The following is a 16,417-nucleotide window of genomic DNA, read 5'->3' on the forward strand; positions in this document are numbered from 1 at the left end:
GTACCCCACATCAACTTCCATCAGGATCCTTTTACCCTTGAAGTTTCTTAACTCTACCCACAAGGATTCTACATCTTCTGATTCTCCATCACTTCTTTCTAAGGATTTGATTTAACTTTGTACCAACAGAACCACACCACCTATCTTATTGATACAATACCTATCTTATTGATACAATATTTACCTTTGGATGTTAAGCTCCCAACTATGATCTTCTTTTAGCCACTACTCAGTGATGTCCACAATGTCATACCTGCCAATTTCTAACTGCACAAAAATATCAGCTACCTTATTCCATATATTGTGTACATTCACATATAACACCGTCAGTCTTGTATTCATCACCCTTTTCAATTCTGCTCCCATGTTACTCCCACTTCAACTCATCCCACTGATTGCAATTTTGCCCTATCATCTGTCTGGCCCTCCTCAGTCTCACGACACACTGCATATATTTGTATACCAACTGCCTCATCCTCAGCCCTCTTACTCTGGTTCCTATCTCTTGCAATTTAGTTTAAACTCTCCCTAACAGCTCTAGTAAAGCTACCCACAAGGATACTTGTCCTTCTCAGGTTCTGGGTGTAACCCTTTTCGTACAAGTCATACGTGCTCCAGAAGAAATCCCAATGATCTAGAAATCTGAAACCCTGCCTCCTGTACCAATTCCTCATCCATGTATTCATCTGCTAAATCATCCTACTTATGTTGCCCCTGGCACAGCCACAATCTGAAGACTGTTCCACTTCATGAAATGGCCTTGGTAACAAAACTCCAAGTTCATTGTGAGCCTTGTGACCACAAATATTAAAGTCATCTATGGGGGTCTTGTGGGAGAATCTTGCATTCTGTATTTATTTGTCCTTAGCTTTATTCATGGGATAGCCTTCTTCAAAATGAGAAATCTTTAATTCAGCAATTAAACTGTTAAATTCATTTATTAAATTTGTTTCAGTCAACAGTCTTGTACTTAAGGCTCTCCTGTGTACTGTTTTCTTGATTGCAAGGGCCAACAGAACTTTATCCAATGGAATAGGAGTCTAGTCAAAATCTTTGATTCCTAATATGATTAGGAGTTTAATAATTTTATATTACTGATTTACATACACAAGCAAAATTTTAAACAATTGGAACTTCATAGTCAGAAATAGTGTAAAATTAAGAACAAGCTTTTTGACACACCAAGCATAGAATATATCCTAAATTTTGTAGCACGTTCGTCCTTTATGTATAAAGTTATTCATATAAACTTTAATATACATTCATACTACTCTTCAGCTTTTCTAGCTCATACATTCTATTTCTGAGATCTTGGCCATTTCCAATCACTTCCTTACATCATTAATTTGCATAACCCACTGCAGAAAATAGTAATCTGAAATAAAAACAGAAATTGCTTTAAACAATCAGCAGCTCTGCCAAAATCTCTAGAGAGACAGAATTTCAGGTCAAAGGGATTACTATATCCCTTTTCTTGTTAGAACTGGAAAAGGGATGTGGTAATGTCCATTGTAGAACTTAATTTATCTCTCTTTCAAAGGAATCTGCAACCTTATAAAATACACAGTTGCAGTAAATACTAATGTAACATTTCAATAAAAATCCATGTAACAGTTGCTAACATATTTATTGTTAGGAGATACCAAAAAATTACAAAGATTGAATCAAAAGCAATTCTGACATCTTCAAAATTATTTTCAAAAATAAGATACTTATTAAATATTTTATGCCAGTGATCAATTTATTTGTCTATCTTCCTAGTTCTGATGGATAGATATCATGTGCAGTTTTAACTCATTATCTTGCTCATCCTTTTATTTCAGCAAACCACATTTAATGGCTTTAACACTAGAGGGCACTGCAATTTCCATTATCAAAAGTAAACCAACAAGTTCAGAAGCAAAGGGACGTTATCAATATGCAAAGGCTATTTTCATCAATATATTTAAACTTTATATAATATGCTCAAATAAAATAGAAGTCTATGACTTACTGCAATAATTCAAATATATAATAGATTCTAATGGTCACTACAAACCTTTCCCTGCTTTCCTTACAAGCAACTTTATCTTTCCAAATTATAAAGTTACAAACACACATAAGCCATTATGCAGTTTTCTGAAAAAAGTGGCACATTAACTAATAGAAAAGAGTGAAAGTGAGGGATCTTAAATAGATGTTGATGTAGAGATAATTCAAAATCCAATAAATTAGCACATCTATGGAATTTTCAGGAATTATGAAATGTTTTATTCCCTAATAGTCACCTCCCTTATAACCACACAACAGTCTGCTTTTAAAGAACTGGCCAAAAGTGCCAAATGCTTTAAAATACTCCAATGAAATGATACTAAATATTAAATTACATGAAATACAATTTCATTACACAGCTTATCTGAGATTTTACATCTGCAGCAAGAAAACGCAGAAGTTAAAAATGATATGGAAGCATCCATTATTAAAAACATACAGTATAGATTTAATACATACCATGACTATAAATAGACAAGGTCTGCTGTAAGTTCTCAGAAACAAAACTAAAAAAAAATTGTAGCACAAGGAGAAACATCTCTTAGTGGACAATGATGTAGTTTAAAACAAATGAAAAATTCTGGGAGAACTCAGCAGATTGAGACCCTGCATCAGCACTGAGGAGTGTAAAGAGAAAATAGCCAATATACAAAATTGAGAGGAAGTGTGAGACAGAAGCTGGTGGGTGATGGGTGGGATGCAAGAGAAGGAAGGATGGTTGTGAAATGAGAGGAATGGGATATTGTTCAAGCTTGAAAGTGATAGGTGGAAATAATAAAGGAAAAAAATGTGGTACTGTTCTTCTAGTTTGCATTTGGCCTCACCACACCTATGGAGAAGGCTGAGGATAGATAAGTCACTGTGGGAATGGGAATGGGAGTCAAATGATGTGGAACTAAAATCTCAAACTGGTCATTGCAGACAGAGCAGTTAGATTATCTACAAGGAATATGAGATGATACAAGCTGCCAAAGTGAAGCCTAATGCAAACTTCAAGAACAACACTCTTATTTCGCTTGGGTAGCCTACAGCCCAAAAGGTATAAATTTTTCATACCTCGCCTGTACTTTTCCTGCTCCCACTAATCCACCCAGTTTCTCTCTCTTACTGTTTACCTTTTGTATTACCCACAGCCACCTAGTTACCAAGATTCTTGACTCTCCCCCCCCCGATGGTTCCATCTGCTTGTTATCCACATACCTATCTACCTGTTTTTTGTCTTTTTTGTCCCTTGTTCAGCTTTCCCAGCTCCTTTCCCCACCCCTACTCTGGTTCCAGCATCCGTCATACACCCTCAACTCATTCAACCTTCCTTCTCATTTCTATAAACTGTTCATCTTCCTCTACACTTTCAGTCCTGATACTAGATCCTGACACAAATCTTCAACTATCCCTTTGCCTCCACCATTCCTTTGCTTGGTTTTGCTCCAGATTTCAGTACCTGCAGTCTAGTATCACCATTTGAACTTCTTTAAATTGGTTTAAAGTTAGCAAAGTAAACTGACAGAAAATGCTCAATATAATTCAGCTTAAAATAGTGGAAGCTGAAAAATCAATATTTTATAATGCTTGAATTAAACTTTATTTCTTCTTGCTCTTAACTGATCAGTGAAAAAAATTACACTTTTTTGTAAACCAATGATCTGGAAGTGAGATTAATGGTTATTAACAACATTATTTGCAAAAATGCACAGAATTTAACATGAAAGTTTGTGCAACTGGTAATATTGAACAAATGTTTATATTAGAATGAAGTTTGATTTAAGCAATTTTCATTTACAAAGAAATCGATATCCAAGATGACCTATTCTTCTTTGAATCCCCCTCTAGGTCAGAACCTCTTCAGGGTTATCAGAACAGAATGCTCTGTTAGTGCGGATTTTGAGATGACAGCAGGAAAGATACATAAGAGGGGCATAATGGTAGCCTCCGGTTTTTAAAATCAATAATTATGCATCTTTCTACATCTTGCCTGGGTTTATTCAGGTTTTGAAGAATTACAATATATGGTTGCCAATTAGCCTCTAAAATCAAACAAAAACAAACTGTACTATCCAACACAAGCATAACTTGTACATCGACTGGATTAATAGCAAATGTTATCATTTATAGTTCTACATTCCAATTTGATTGAAACTTAGAAACATCAAATACATCTCAAAACAGAAGCACAGAAAGTTGAGCTCCATACCTGGGTGATGTTCTCCAAGAACTCGCAGCACGTCTGAAGGATGAACACAGACATTGTTCTTGGAGTAAATAATTTCACCATCAAGAATTCTGGAAGATCCACTTGTCTGATTAAAGGTCAGGAGATCAGAGGCTTTGGAGGAAGCCCGTCGTAGTAGCTGACCCAGAGACATCTCCAGGAATATCTTTCCATCATCTGATTTCTTCACTCTAGAATAAAACAAATTCAACTTTAAAAATATGCTTATGAAAACTTGTCTCCCAATGAATCCACTATTAAGTCGATTCTTCCACCTTTTGCATTCTGTAAGTACCTGCACAGCCCTTGCAATCAGATCGCCCCTTGTCCCACTACTTCTCCCGTACATTCTCAACCCTCGTCTCTCATCAAGATCATTCCAAGTGAAGATGGTTCAGGTACAGTGCAGGCACATTCCCAAGGCAGAGCCCAAGAGGGAGAATGAAAGGTCAGCCAAGGCCAAAGCCCCCCCGAACAAGAAACAGTAAGGTATAACAGAGGAAGTGGGAATGTTATGTTTGCCAGATGATAATAAAGTTAAAATCATGCTGAGCAAAGAGATCAGAGAGTAACCAAAAAAAAAGGACGTGCCAAAAGAGTTTCAGATCTAGCACTAAAGAGAATCCAAAAGACTTCTACATGCATACCTAAGGGAAATGGGTGGTAACAGAGCGCCCAGTTGAGACCAAAAGGACACATATTCAATGCCAGGCATTCTGAATGAATATTTTGAACTACACTCTACCAAGGAAGGAGGAGTAAAGTCAGAAAAGAAAAAGCAGTTGAGATTTTTTATGCTAAAACTTGATTAAGGGGGAACTATCACAAAAATCATCTGCAAGTGGATAAGTCTTCAAGTCCATATGAAAAGCAACCTAGCTGATTGCTGAGAGAAGACCATAATGTTCTTGTTAAGGTACAAGTGTTGGTGGCATAGCCCCACAGAACTGCAATGTTACATTCATTCTTTTCCCCAAAGTATTATGGATAAATTCACCATACAGTTTAACCTGGGTAGCGAGGAGACTGGTAAAAAAAAAATGCAAAATTAAATATCCCTTCATTGTGAAAAGTCAAAGTCAGAAAAGACTTGTTAATGGCAACTCATGCTTAACTTATTTAACTGTCAATTCTGTGATAACAAATGGCTGATGCGTAAAAAAATGTAACATAAAGGCATTATCAGAACTAAAGTCTGCACTGTAGTAGCAGAATAGAAATGGAGTTGACTCTTATAGATAAAACAGAATTGATGCAATAAGGTTTTTTTTTCAGGGAAGTGGAATGTAGACAGCAGTGTTTTCCAGGCTTATGACCACTTCTTTAACATAACCATTGACATGGTTGTGCTGGGCAAAACTTCAAAAGTGGTATAAAAACATTTATCTGGAGGAACTATGCTGAAGTTTCTGAAGGTGATGGGAGGTTGCAAAGAAGTTATAAAGGGGAATAGCCTCCTGTTTTTTTAAATAAACAAATAAAGAAGTTGTACCAAGCCATTAAGAACAATGGATTTACTGCAACTTAGAACATATGAACTTCAGAAACAACAGATGGTCATCATCTGGACACTCATATATGCTTTGGAATTTAATAAAAGTGTAACTGAACTTTTACCTCAGCACCACATTCTTGTACTCATCCCATTTCACCCAAGGATTCTCTAGCATCTGGAAGAAGTAATTACTACTCACTTGTGTCCTAAAGGAATATCTCCCTATTTTCAGCCGGTGATCTCTAATTTTACATATTTCATCCAGGACAACATCAACACCAGCCAGTTAAGAAGTTTATACATTGCCCTTCCTTCTAAGCTTAAGAACTTGTTTAATCTTTCATCATATGACAAACCTGCAACTCCAAGATTAGATCTGGAGGACCTTCACTGCACAGCTTTATTACTGGTAGGGAGATAAGACCTGTATATGATCTTCCAAAAGCATTCTGACCAAGGTCATATATAATTGGACTAAGATATCTCTACTCTTCAACTCAGTTCATCTTACTGTCAAGGCAAAAATATAAATTTTCCTTCCTAAATGCTTGTAGAACTGAGTATTACTTTTCACTGACTCTTCTGCAGACATCCAGGTCCCTTTGAAAACCCTTCCGCTATTGGTATTTAGTTGAAATATATTGGTTGTTCTTTTGCACTTTGGTTGTTTGTCCATCTTTGTTGTGTGTGCTTTTTCATTGATTCTATCATGTTATATAACCATATAAGAATTACAGCACGGAAACAGGCCATCTCAGCCCTCCTAGTCCGTGCCGAATGCTTACTCTCACCTAGTCCCATCTATCTGCACTCAGCCCATAACCCTCCATTCCTTTCCTGTCCATATACCTATCCAATTTTTTTTTAAATGACAAAATCGAAGCTGCCTCTACCACTTTTACTGGAAGCTCGTTCCACACAGCTACCGCTCTCCGAGTAAAGAAGTTCCCCTTCATGTTACCCCTAAACTTTTGCCCCTTAACTCTCAACTCATGTCCTCTTGTTTGAATCTCCCCTACTCTCAATGGAAAAAAGCCTATCCACGTCAACTCTATCTATCCCCCTCATAATTTTAAATACCTCTATCAAGTCCCCCCTCAACCTTCTACGCTCCAAAGAATAAAGACCTAACTTGTTCAACCTTTCTCTGTAACTTAGGTGCTGAAACCCAGGTAACATTCTAGTAAATCTCCTCTGTACTCTCTCTATTTTATTGACATCTTTCCTATAATTCAGAGACCAGAACTGTACACAATACTCCAAATTTGGCCTCACCAATGCCTTGTACAATTTTAACATTACATCCCAACTCCTATACTCAATGCTCTGATTTATAAAGGCCAGCATACCAAAAGCTTTCTTCACCACCCTATCCACATGAGATTCCACCTTCAGGGAACTATGCACCATTATTCCTAGATCTCTCTGTTCTACTGCATTCCTCAATGCCGCCCTACCACTTACCATGTATGTCCTATTTTGATTAGACCTACCAAAATGTAGCACCTCACACTCATCAGCATTAAACTCCATCTGCCATCTTTCAGCCCACTCTTCTAACTGGCCCAAATCTCTCTGCAAGCTTTGAAAACCTACTTCATTATCCACAATGCCACCGCGTGTTGTTACTATCACTCACAACACGCTGGAGGAACTCAGCAGGTTGGGCAGCATCCGTGGAAAAGGTCGGTCGATGTTTCGGGCCGGAATCCTTCAACAGGACTGAAGAGGGAAGGGGCAGAGGCCCTATAAAGAAGGTGGGGGAGGGTGGGAAGGAGAAGGCTGGTAGGTTCCAGGTGAAAAACCAGTAAGAGGAAAGATAAAGGGGTGGGTGAGGGGAGGCAGGGAGGTGATAGGCAGGAAAGGTGAAGAAAGAATAGGGGAAACACAATGGGTAGTAGGAGGCGGAACCATGAGGGAGGCGATAGGCAGCTGGGGGAGGGGGCAGAGTGACATAGGGATAGGGGAAGGGAGGGGGAGGGAATTACCAGAAGTTGGAGAATTCTATGTTCATACCAAGGGGCTGGAGACTACCTAGACGATATACGAGGTGTTGCTCCTCCAACCTGAGTTTAGCCTCATCATGGCAGTAGAGGAGGCCATGTATGGACATATCTGAATCGGAGTGGGAGGCAGAGTTGAAGTGGGTGGCTACTGGGAGATCCTGTCTGTTTTGGCGGACGGAGCGGAGGTGCTCGACGAAGCGGTCCCCCAATCTGCGTTGAGCTTCACCGATGTAGAGGAGGCCTGGGAGCACCTGTTTGTGTTTACCTATCTTAGTATCATCTGCATATTTACTAATCCAATTTACCAACCCATCATCCAGATCATTAATGTATATGACAAACAACATTGGACCTAGTACAGATCCCTGAGGCTCACAACTGGTCACCGGCCTCCAACCTGACGAACAGTTATCCACCACTACTCTCTGGCATCTCCCATCAGCCACTGTTGAATCCATTTTACTACTTCAATATTAATACCTAATGATTGAACCTTCCTAACTAACCTTCTGTGTGGAACCTTGTCAAAGGCCTTACTGAAGTCCATACAGACAACATCCACCGCTTTACCCTCGTCAATTTTCCTAGTAACCTCTTCAAAAAATTCAATAAGATTTGTCAAACATGACCTTCCACGCACAAATCCATGTTGACCGTTCCTAATCAGACCCTGTCTATCCAGATAATTATTCATACCATCTCTAAGAATACTTTCCATCAATTTACCCACCACTGACGTCAAACTCACAAGCTGATAACTGCTTGGTTTACTCTCAGAACACTTTTTAAACAATGGAACCACATGAGCAATACGCCAATCCTCTAGCACCATCCCCGTTTCTAATGACATTTGAAATATTTCTGTCAGAGGCCTTGCTATTTCTACACTAACTTCCCTCAAGGTCCTAGGGAATTTCCTGTCAGGACCCGGAGACTTATCCACTTTTATATTCCTTAAAAGCACCAGTACTTTCTCTTCTTTAACCATCATAGTTTCCATAACTACCCTACTTGTTTCCCTTACCTTACACAATTCAATATCCTTCTCCTTAGTGAATAACGAAGAAAAGAAATTGTTCAAAATCTCCCCCATCTCTTTTGGCTCCGCACATAGCCATCCACTCTGATTCTCTAAGGGACCAATTTTACCCCTCACTATCCTTTTGCTATTAATATAACTGTAGAAACCCTTTGGATTTATTTTCACCTTACTTGCCAAAGCAACCTCATATCTTCTTTTAGCTTTTCTAATCTCTTTAAGATTCTTTTTACATTCTTTATATTCCTTGAGCACCTCATTTACTCCATGCTTTCTATATTTATTGTAGATATCTCTCTTTTTCTGAACCAAGTTTCCAATATCCCTTGAAAACCATGGCTCTCTCAAACTTTTAACCTTTCCTTTCAACCTAACAGGACAATAAAGATTCTGTACCCTCAAAATTTCAACTTTGAATGACCTCCATTTCTGTATTACATCCTTCCCATAAAACAAATTGTCCCAATCCACTCCTTCTAAATCCTTTCACATCTCCTCAAAGTTAGCCTTTCTCCAATCAAAAATCTCAACCCTGGGTCCAGTCCTATCCTTCTCCATAATTATATTGAAACTAATGACATTGTGATCACTGGACCCGAAGTGCTCCCCAACACATACCTCCATCACCTGACCTACCTTGCCCCTTCTCTAGTTCGTACCTGTTATGTATTGCTGCAAAAAACTATCCTGCACACATTTTACAAACTCCAAACCATCCAGCCCTTTTACAGAACGGGCTTCCCAGTCTATGTGTGGAAAATTAAAATCTCTCACAATCACAACCTTGTGCATACTACAAACATCTGCTATCTCCTTACAAATCTGCTCCAATTCTCCTTTGCTCTTCCAATGTTCCTTTGTATTTACTGTGAATGCCCATAAGAAAACAAATCTCATTGTATTATATGCTGCTATATATTGTACTTTGATAATACATTTACTTTGAACTATGATTTCCACATGATATTCCATTTGGCATGCCTTTGCCTATTCATCTAAGTTGTTAGTACCTCAATGCTTGTCTTCATAGCCTACACGGGTTTAGTTCTTGTTAGAGACTTGGATATATTGCACTTGTTCCTATTATCCAAAGCATTGATAGTACATGTGAGCAGTTTTGCTTTCTACATAGATCCCTGCAGCAGACCACTGGTCACCAAACATCTCAACCTCAAAATGAGCAATGATCCCTACGTTGTTTGCTGCCTGTTAACCGATAATACCACTGTTTTACAATGGTTGGCACATGATCTAATTTTATTTAGAAATCTCACATGGCACCTAAAAGGCCTTCAGAAAATCCAAATATATCACATCAACCAGTTCATCCTATATATTCTGCTAACCAAAATCTCAAAAAAAAATTTCAAAAGATCTGTCAAATATAATTTCCTTTCCAGAAATTCATGTTAATTCTGCCCAATCCTATTATTACTTTCTGACTGTCATTTCATCATTTCCTTAATAACACTGGCTGTATTTAAAGTGGAGGTTCATAGGTTCTTGATTAGTAAGCGTGTCAAAGTTTATGAGGAGAAGGCAGGAAAACTGGGTTGAGAAGGATAATAAGTCAGCCATGATGGAATGGCAGAGCAGACTCAAAGGGCCAAATGACCTAATTCTGCTCCCTTGTCTTATAGTTTAACAAACTCCAGCCCTAAAGCCGATGACAGGTTAAGGGCTAGTTTTCTCTTTCTCACTTTTCTGAAATTCCAGTGTATGTGATAATTTTACCAGAATTTGCAGAATTTTAAACAATGACAATCAGCACATCCACTGTCTATAACCATCTCCATCTAAATGCTCAGAAACAGATCAATAGAACATGGACATGAGAAAGTCTGCAGATGCTGGAAATCCAAAGCAACACACACAAAATGCTAAAGGAACTCAGCAAGTCAGACAACATCTAAGGAAAAGAGTAACAGTCAACATTTTGTGCTGACACCCTTCTTCAGAACTGGAGAAGGCTCTCGGCCCCAAACGTCGACTGTTTACTCTTTACCATAGTTGCTGCCTGGCCTGCTGAGCTCCTCCAGTATTTTGTGTGCGGTGCAATAGGTCGTGGATTTGTGACCCACTAATCTTTTAATCTATTTTCTCCTTATTTCTCACTTACTCTAAACAGTATCCAACCACTTGTAGCTGCTCAGCCATGCACTAAGATCTTAGCTGATCTTTTACCTCTGTGTAACTTACATTCAGATTCCGATTTATTTATTGCATGTACATAGAAATATACAGTGAAACGTATCATTTGTGATAACAACCAGTACACCCAACGATGTGCTGGAGGCAGCCTGCAAGTGTTGCCACGCATTCCAGTACCAAATGCATTCAGAAATTTATCAATTTCTGTTCAGAATGAACTCAATGACTGAACTCCTACAGTCCTTCTGGGATGAGATTTCCAAAGTTACACCACTTCCTGTTTAAAGAAAATTTTCAACTAATATACTACTCTTTATTCTAAAAATATTCTGAGCTCCTCCAATCTGTCAACCACCACAAAACTTAAGTTAATTAAGTTAATTAAATCTCTTGGTTTCTAAACTCAAATGAATACAGACCTAATCTATTCAATCTCTCCTCACTGAGTAAATGGACCACTCCTGGAACTACTCCAGTGAGTCTTTTCTAAACTTCCTCTATGGTAAGTACAACTTTTCGTAGGCAAAGAAGCTAAATCTGTGTGCAGTACTCCAGCTGTGGTTTCATCAAGACTTGACATAAATGTGAATGACTTCCTTACTCCTGTATACAAATCCACTGATAAAAGGCAGCATCTTTCTAATTTACATTTTTCAACTAAATGCTGACTTTGAACGGCTTGCATATATGCACGCTGGACTCCTGAACATCAACATTAGATAATTCCTACAAAATGCTGGTGGAACTCAGCAGGCCAGGCAGCATCTATTTGTTTTTCTCCAGTTCTGCTGAAGGGTTTCGGCCCGAAGCGTCAACTGTACTTCTTTCCACAGATGCTGCCTAGCCTGCTGAGATCCTCTAGCATTTTCTGTGTTTTGCTCGGATTTCCAGCATCTGCAGATTTTCTCGTTTGTGATTATGCAATTCCTCATCATTTAAAAAACATTTTGCTTTTCTATTTTGTGCAGAAAAGTGAATGATCTCACAATTTTCCATGTAATATTCCATCTTCCAGGATTCCACCTGACTCCTCCACCCTTCAGCCATTCAGAATGACGATGGCCCCCTAAAGCCCCTTCACATTCTTTGCTGTTCAGTATCATACTTCTAAAGTTTGTTGATGATATTTTGTTCCCTGGCCAAAACTGTGAACCTGGATTATAAATAACCGGGGTCCCAGCAGTATTCCACAAAGTCAGCCTGCTGTCCTGAGAAGACTCCCTAAAGAAAATCCAACCACCATTTTCCGAAGCTCCATCTAAATTGATTCTTCTTTTTGACTTTCTGAGCCAAGATCTTTCATCACCACTTTCACCCCATATCTTAAATCAGTTATTCCATCGGCAATTTTGCCTATCTTTTCTTAAAATATCCAGAAATATTTGCAAATATGACTTTGTAATGATGAGATGATACCTATTTATCAGGGCCATTACTTCATTAAACCTGTTCACTACTTCCACCTGCATTCAGCAAAAGAAGCTTCAGGTCTCTGTACCTCCATCTGCAACTGGATTCTCGACTTCCTAACTAGAAGATCATAATCTAGTGGAGTGTGCCTCAGCAACAACCTGGCACTCAACGTCAGTAAGATGAAAGAGCTGATTGTGGACTTCACAATCCACAGGGTATGATGAAGGAACACATACCAATCCTCATAGAGGAATCAGAAGTGGAGAGGGTGAGCAGTTTCAAGTTCCTGGGTGTCAAGATCTCTGAGGATCTAACCTGGTCCCAACATATCAATATAGTTATAAAGAAGGCAAGTCAGCAGCTATACTTTATTAGGAGTTTGAAGAGATTTGGCATGTCAACAAATACACTCAAAAACTTCTATAGATGTACCGTGGAGAGCATTCTGACAGGCTGCATCACTGTTTGGTATGGAGGTGGGGGCCTATTGTATAGGACTGAAAGAAGCTGCAGAGGGTTGTAATTCTAGTCAGCTCCATCTTGGATACTAGCCTACAAAGTACCCAGGACATCTTTAGGGAGAAGTGTCTCAGAAAGGCAGCGTCCATTATTAAGGATCTCCAGGACCCAGGACATGCCCTTTTCTCACTGTTACCATCAGGTAGGAGGTACAGACGCCTGAATGCACCACTCAACAATTCAGGAACAGCTTCTTCCCCTCCGCTATCTGATTCCTAAATGGACATTGAACCCTTGGACACCACCTCACTTTTTTTAATATGCAGTATTTCAGTTTTTTGAACGTTTTAAAAATTTATTCAATATATGTATACTGCAATATATTTATTATTATTGGTGTTTTTTTTCTCTTCTATATTATGTATTGCATTGAACTGCTGCTGCTGCTGCTAAGTTAACAAATTTCACATTACGTGCCGGTGATAATAAACCTGATTCTGATTCTGAGTTTTGAACCTTATTTTTCTCTGAATCAATGTCTAGGTTTAGTTTGTATGGACTGTTCCTCCTTGACAGACTCTGAACATCATGACCCAAGTTACTACTTGCAAGAAAGACTGCTTTGTCCTTTATTTTCAACTACTAAATTTATAAATTTGTTGAAAGTGTTATTTACAGCCCAAGTTATTGTTTTTTTTGGCACACTGATATCAGTACGATGTGCCAGTCTCAGTGAAATAGTTCCCTCTTTCCCCAGTGCTGGTACGAATGTTACATAATTCAGAACTAATTTCCCCCACAACTGTTCATTATTGACTCTATATCAAACTGCACATGGGCTCAGGGAATAAGCTTGTAAGAGGATTATAGTTCTCGGCAATGAATTTTGGGAAGAATGTGAAGGCATGGAGAGTGCAGGGAAGATTTAGCAGTATGATCCTGGGGTTGAGTCTTTCAAATAGCTTTCCTTTTGTCAGCATTCAATCTCTCTTGCTCTTTCTCCTTGGAAAGCTATCAGACTAATAAATTCAACAACATCTTATCTCTTAAACAACCTTAGCTATAACCCAAGAAAGATATTTCCTTCGTCCTCTGTGCACTCTGCAATTTAAAACTAGTTTGTTTTCTTTCTTTCCTAGTCCTACCAAAGGGTCTTCCACCTGAAATGTTGACAGTTTCTCTTTCAACAGCTGCTGTTTGCCGTCCTTAATACTTGGACCATTTTATTTTAGTTTGAGACTTTCAGCATTGCAGAATTTTTCAACAGTAATCTTAACTATGTAGATAGCATAGAGAAGCTGGAGTTGTTCTAATAGAGAAAATTGGGAGGTCAAAGACCTTGCATACAAATCCTAAATATTGCCAATTGAAGAACCTCTGGAATCTACTCTTCACATGAGAATCTATTTGCAGGGGTAAAGCTTCTTTGCACAAAAGATAAAATTGCAAGGTTTAAATATAAGATACACATTAAAATACAGCATCTGTTCTGTAATTCAAAAAAAACCCAATAATAAAATAAAACTACTCTGTGTAATAACATGCACCAATGAAAATTTCCTCACCCTTGATGGTAATAAAGTTTAGGCGTGTACCAGTAACAGGATGCCCTGAATTCCTGGAGCCCTGAAGGGTTGATCATCTATTATGGCAGGAGAATATAGTTTACATGACAAGCCTGCATCAACTAAAATAGCAGTTAGCTTTATAGCACCAGTAATTAGGTTCAATTCCCAGTGTGTCTGTAAGGAGTTTGTACATTCTCCCCATGACCGTGAGTTTCCTCTGGAAACACTGGTTTCCTCCCACATTTCAAAGGCGTACAGGTTAGTAAGTTGGTGACGTGCTACACTGATGCTGGAAGCATGGTGACACTTCCGGGCTGCCCCCAGGACATCCTCAGACAGTGTTGGCCATTGATGTGATCAACACATTTCAAAGTTCATGTGATAAATAAAACTAATCTCTTAATGTATGAATGTTTAATTCTTTAAACGTAAAATAGTGTTATTTGTTGAGAACAACAAAGCAGGAGCTTGTGAAATGTATGATCGTATTGTCTTAAGAGCCTCAATTTAAAAAATGACAAAGTCTGAATAACAGTTTAAGCATATTGAATTTTTCCATTTAAAATTACAATTTAAGGTGGCTGCATAATATTAACCTCATATTTGAAGTGAGATCAACCAACTCATCTTGCTAATAAACTGGTACAGTAATTAGCTAACATTTATCGCTGGTCAATAATGTGGCCTATTAACTAGGCGAGACAAAGACTTTACTCAATTTCATTCATCCCATCACTGAACTGTTCCCACAACCTATGGACTCACTTTCAAGGATTCTTTCACTCATGCCCTCAGCACTTATTACCTAGTTTTGATTAATATTATTATTTCATTTTTTCTTTCTATTTGTTTTTGCAGTTTGTTGTCTCGTGCACATTGGGTGTTTGTCCGTCCTGTTGGTGCGGTCTTTCATTGATTCTATTATAATTCTCAGATTTACTGAGTATGCCAGCAAGAAAATGCATCTCATGGTTGTATATGATGACATATATACAGTTTGATAATAAATTTGCTTTGAACAAGACAATAGAAATTTTTCCGGTGGCTAAATTAATAGATGCAATTTTAAGTACTAACACTTGAAATATTGCAAGTGTTTTTTTCTGATAAGTGTAAAGGTACCATTAAACTTCAAAATGCAGGAAATGTTTCTGGATGTTTTAGACAACATTTTAAATCAGCTATGATCACCAAATCAAATTTCTGGATTTTGTTGTATTCTATGATGCTCTTTTGGCCTGTATAAAAATAACACCAACAAAAATAATTGCTTAATTAATACCTTGAGATTTCAGGATCATAACAGCAAATGCACAAGTGTGTGTTCCTTTCATAGAAGTATCAAAAGATTCTATAAAAACGAATCAAGTTACAGTAATCAACTGACTTAGACAACGGAATGTGTGTTTTAAGAGATAATATCCACAAAGTATACAGCATATAACCAAATCTTGGCATTTATCATTCAGCAGGCTGGAGTAGCACTACTCAGTAAATTGGAATGGCTATGTAGGTACACTGAAAAGTGCAGATCCTGAAGAAAAGAATAAAATTTAAGTACAAGAAATGCAATCTGAAAATATCACAATGGTCAGCAGGAAAGGTAAATGAGATTTAGAAAAAAAAACTTACAATTGGGAGACAAAATTATACCATGGTTGCACATCACAAAGTATAAATTCATATATTTTCCCAATTGGTTGACAGGGAAAAGTTAAAAGCTAAATATTTTGTGAAGTAAACATAGGAACAAATGAGAGATAGTTAAGATGCTAAAGATAAGATTTTTTTTGTAATAAGGCAAAGAGCAATATGCCCTTTAATATTCTATACAGGACATGGCAAAATTTAGGGATATGGACATCACCGAAGAGAAATTTCTCAATAGGATGATAGTACCTTTCAAATTATAAAGTGCAATAAACACAAGTACAACTTTAACCCATATTTAAGAATAGCAATCCATGCACTTCGACATCATTTAAGTTTCTCATGTTCTTTCTGATTTAGCCTGTCCTTCCTTTTGCACCAAATGAAACATCCTCC

The 16,417-nt window shown here is 38.0% G+C and overlaps 1 protein-coding gene across 4 annotated transcripts in view; it reads right to left on the reverse strand.

The window, feature by feature from the left end:
* tbc1d16 (TBC1 domain family, member 16) overlaps positions 1-16,417 on the reverse strand; it is a 126,197-nt gene that overhangs the window by 81,772 nt on the left and 28,008 nt on the right. For all 4 annotated transcript variants that reach the window (XM_072242706.1, XM_072242705.1, XM_072242707.1 and 1 more), the window contains exon 2: positions 4,223-4,431. In XM_072242706.1, coding sequence (XP_072098807.1) covers positions 4,223-4,394 — 172 coding nt within the window. In that variant the 5' untranslated portion in view covers positions 4,395-4,431. The remainder of the gene's footprint in view (positions 1-4,222; positions 4,432-16,417) is intronic.

This window comes from Mobula birostris, chromosome 24, assembly GCF_030028105.1.
Source record: "Mobula birostris isolate sMobBir1 chromosome 24, sMobBir1.hap1, whole genome shotgun sequence".
NCBI lineage: Eukaryota > Metazoa > Chordata > Chondrichthyes > Myliobatiformes > Myliobatidae > Mobula > Mobula birostris.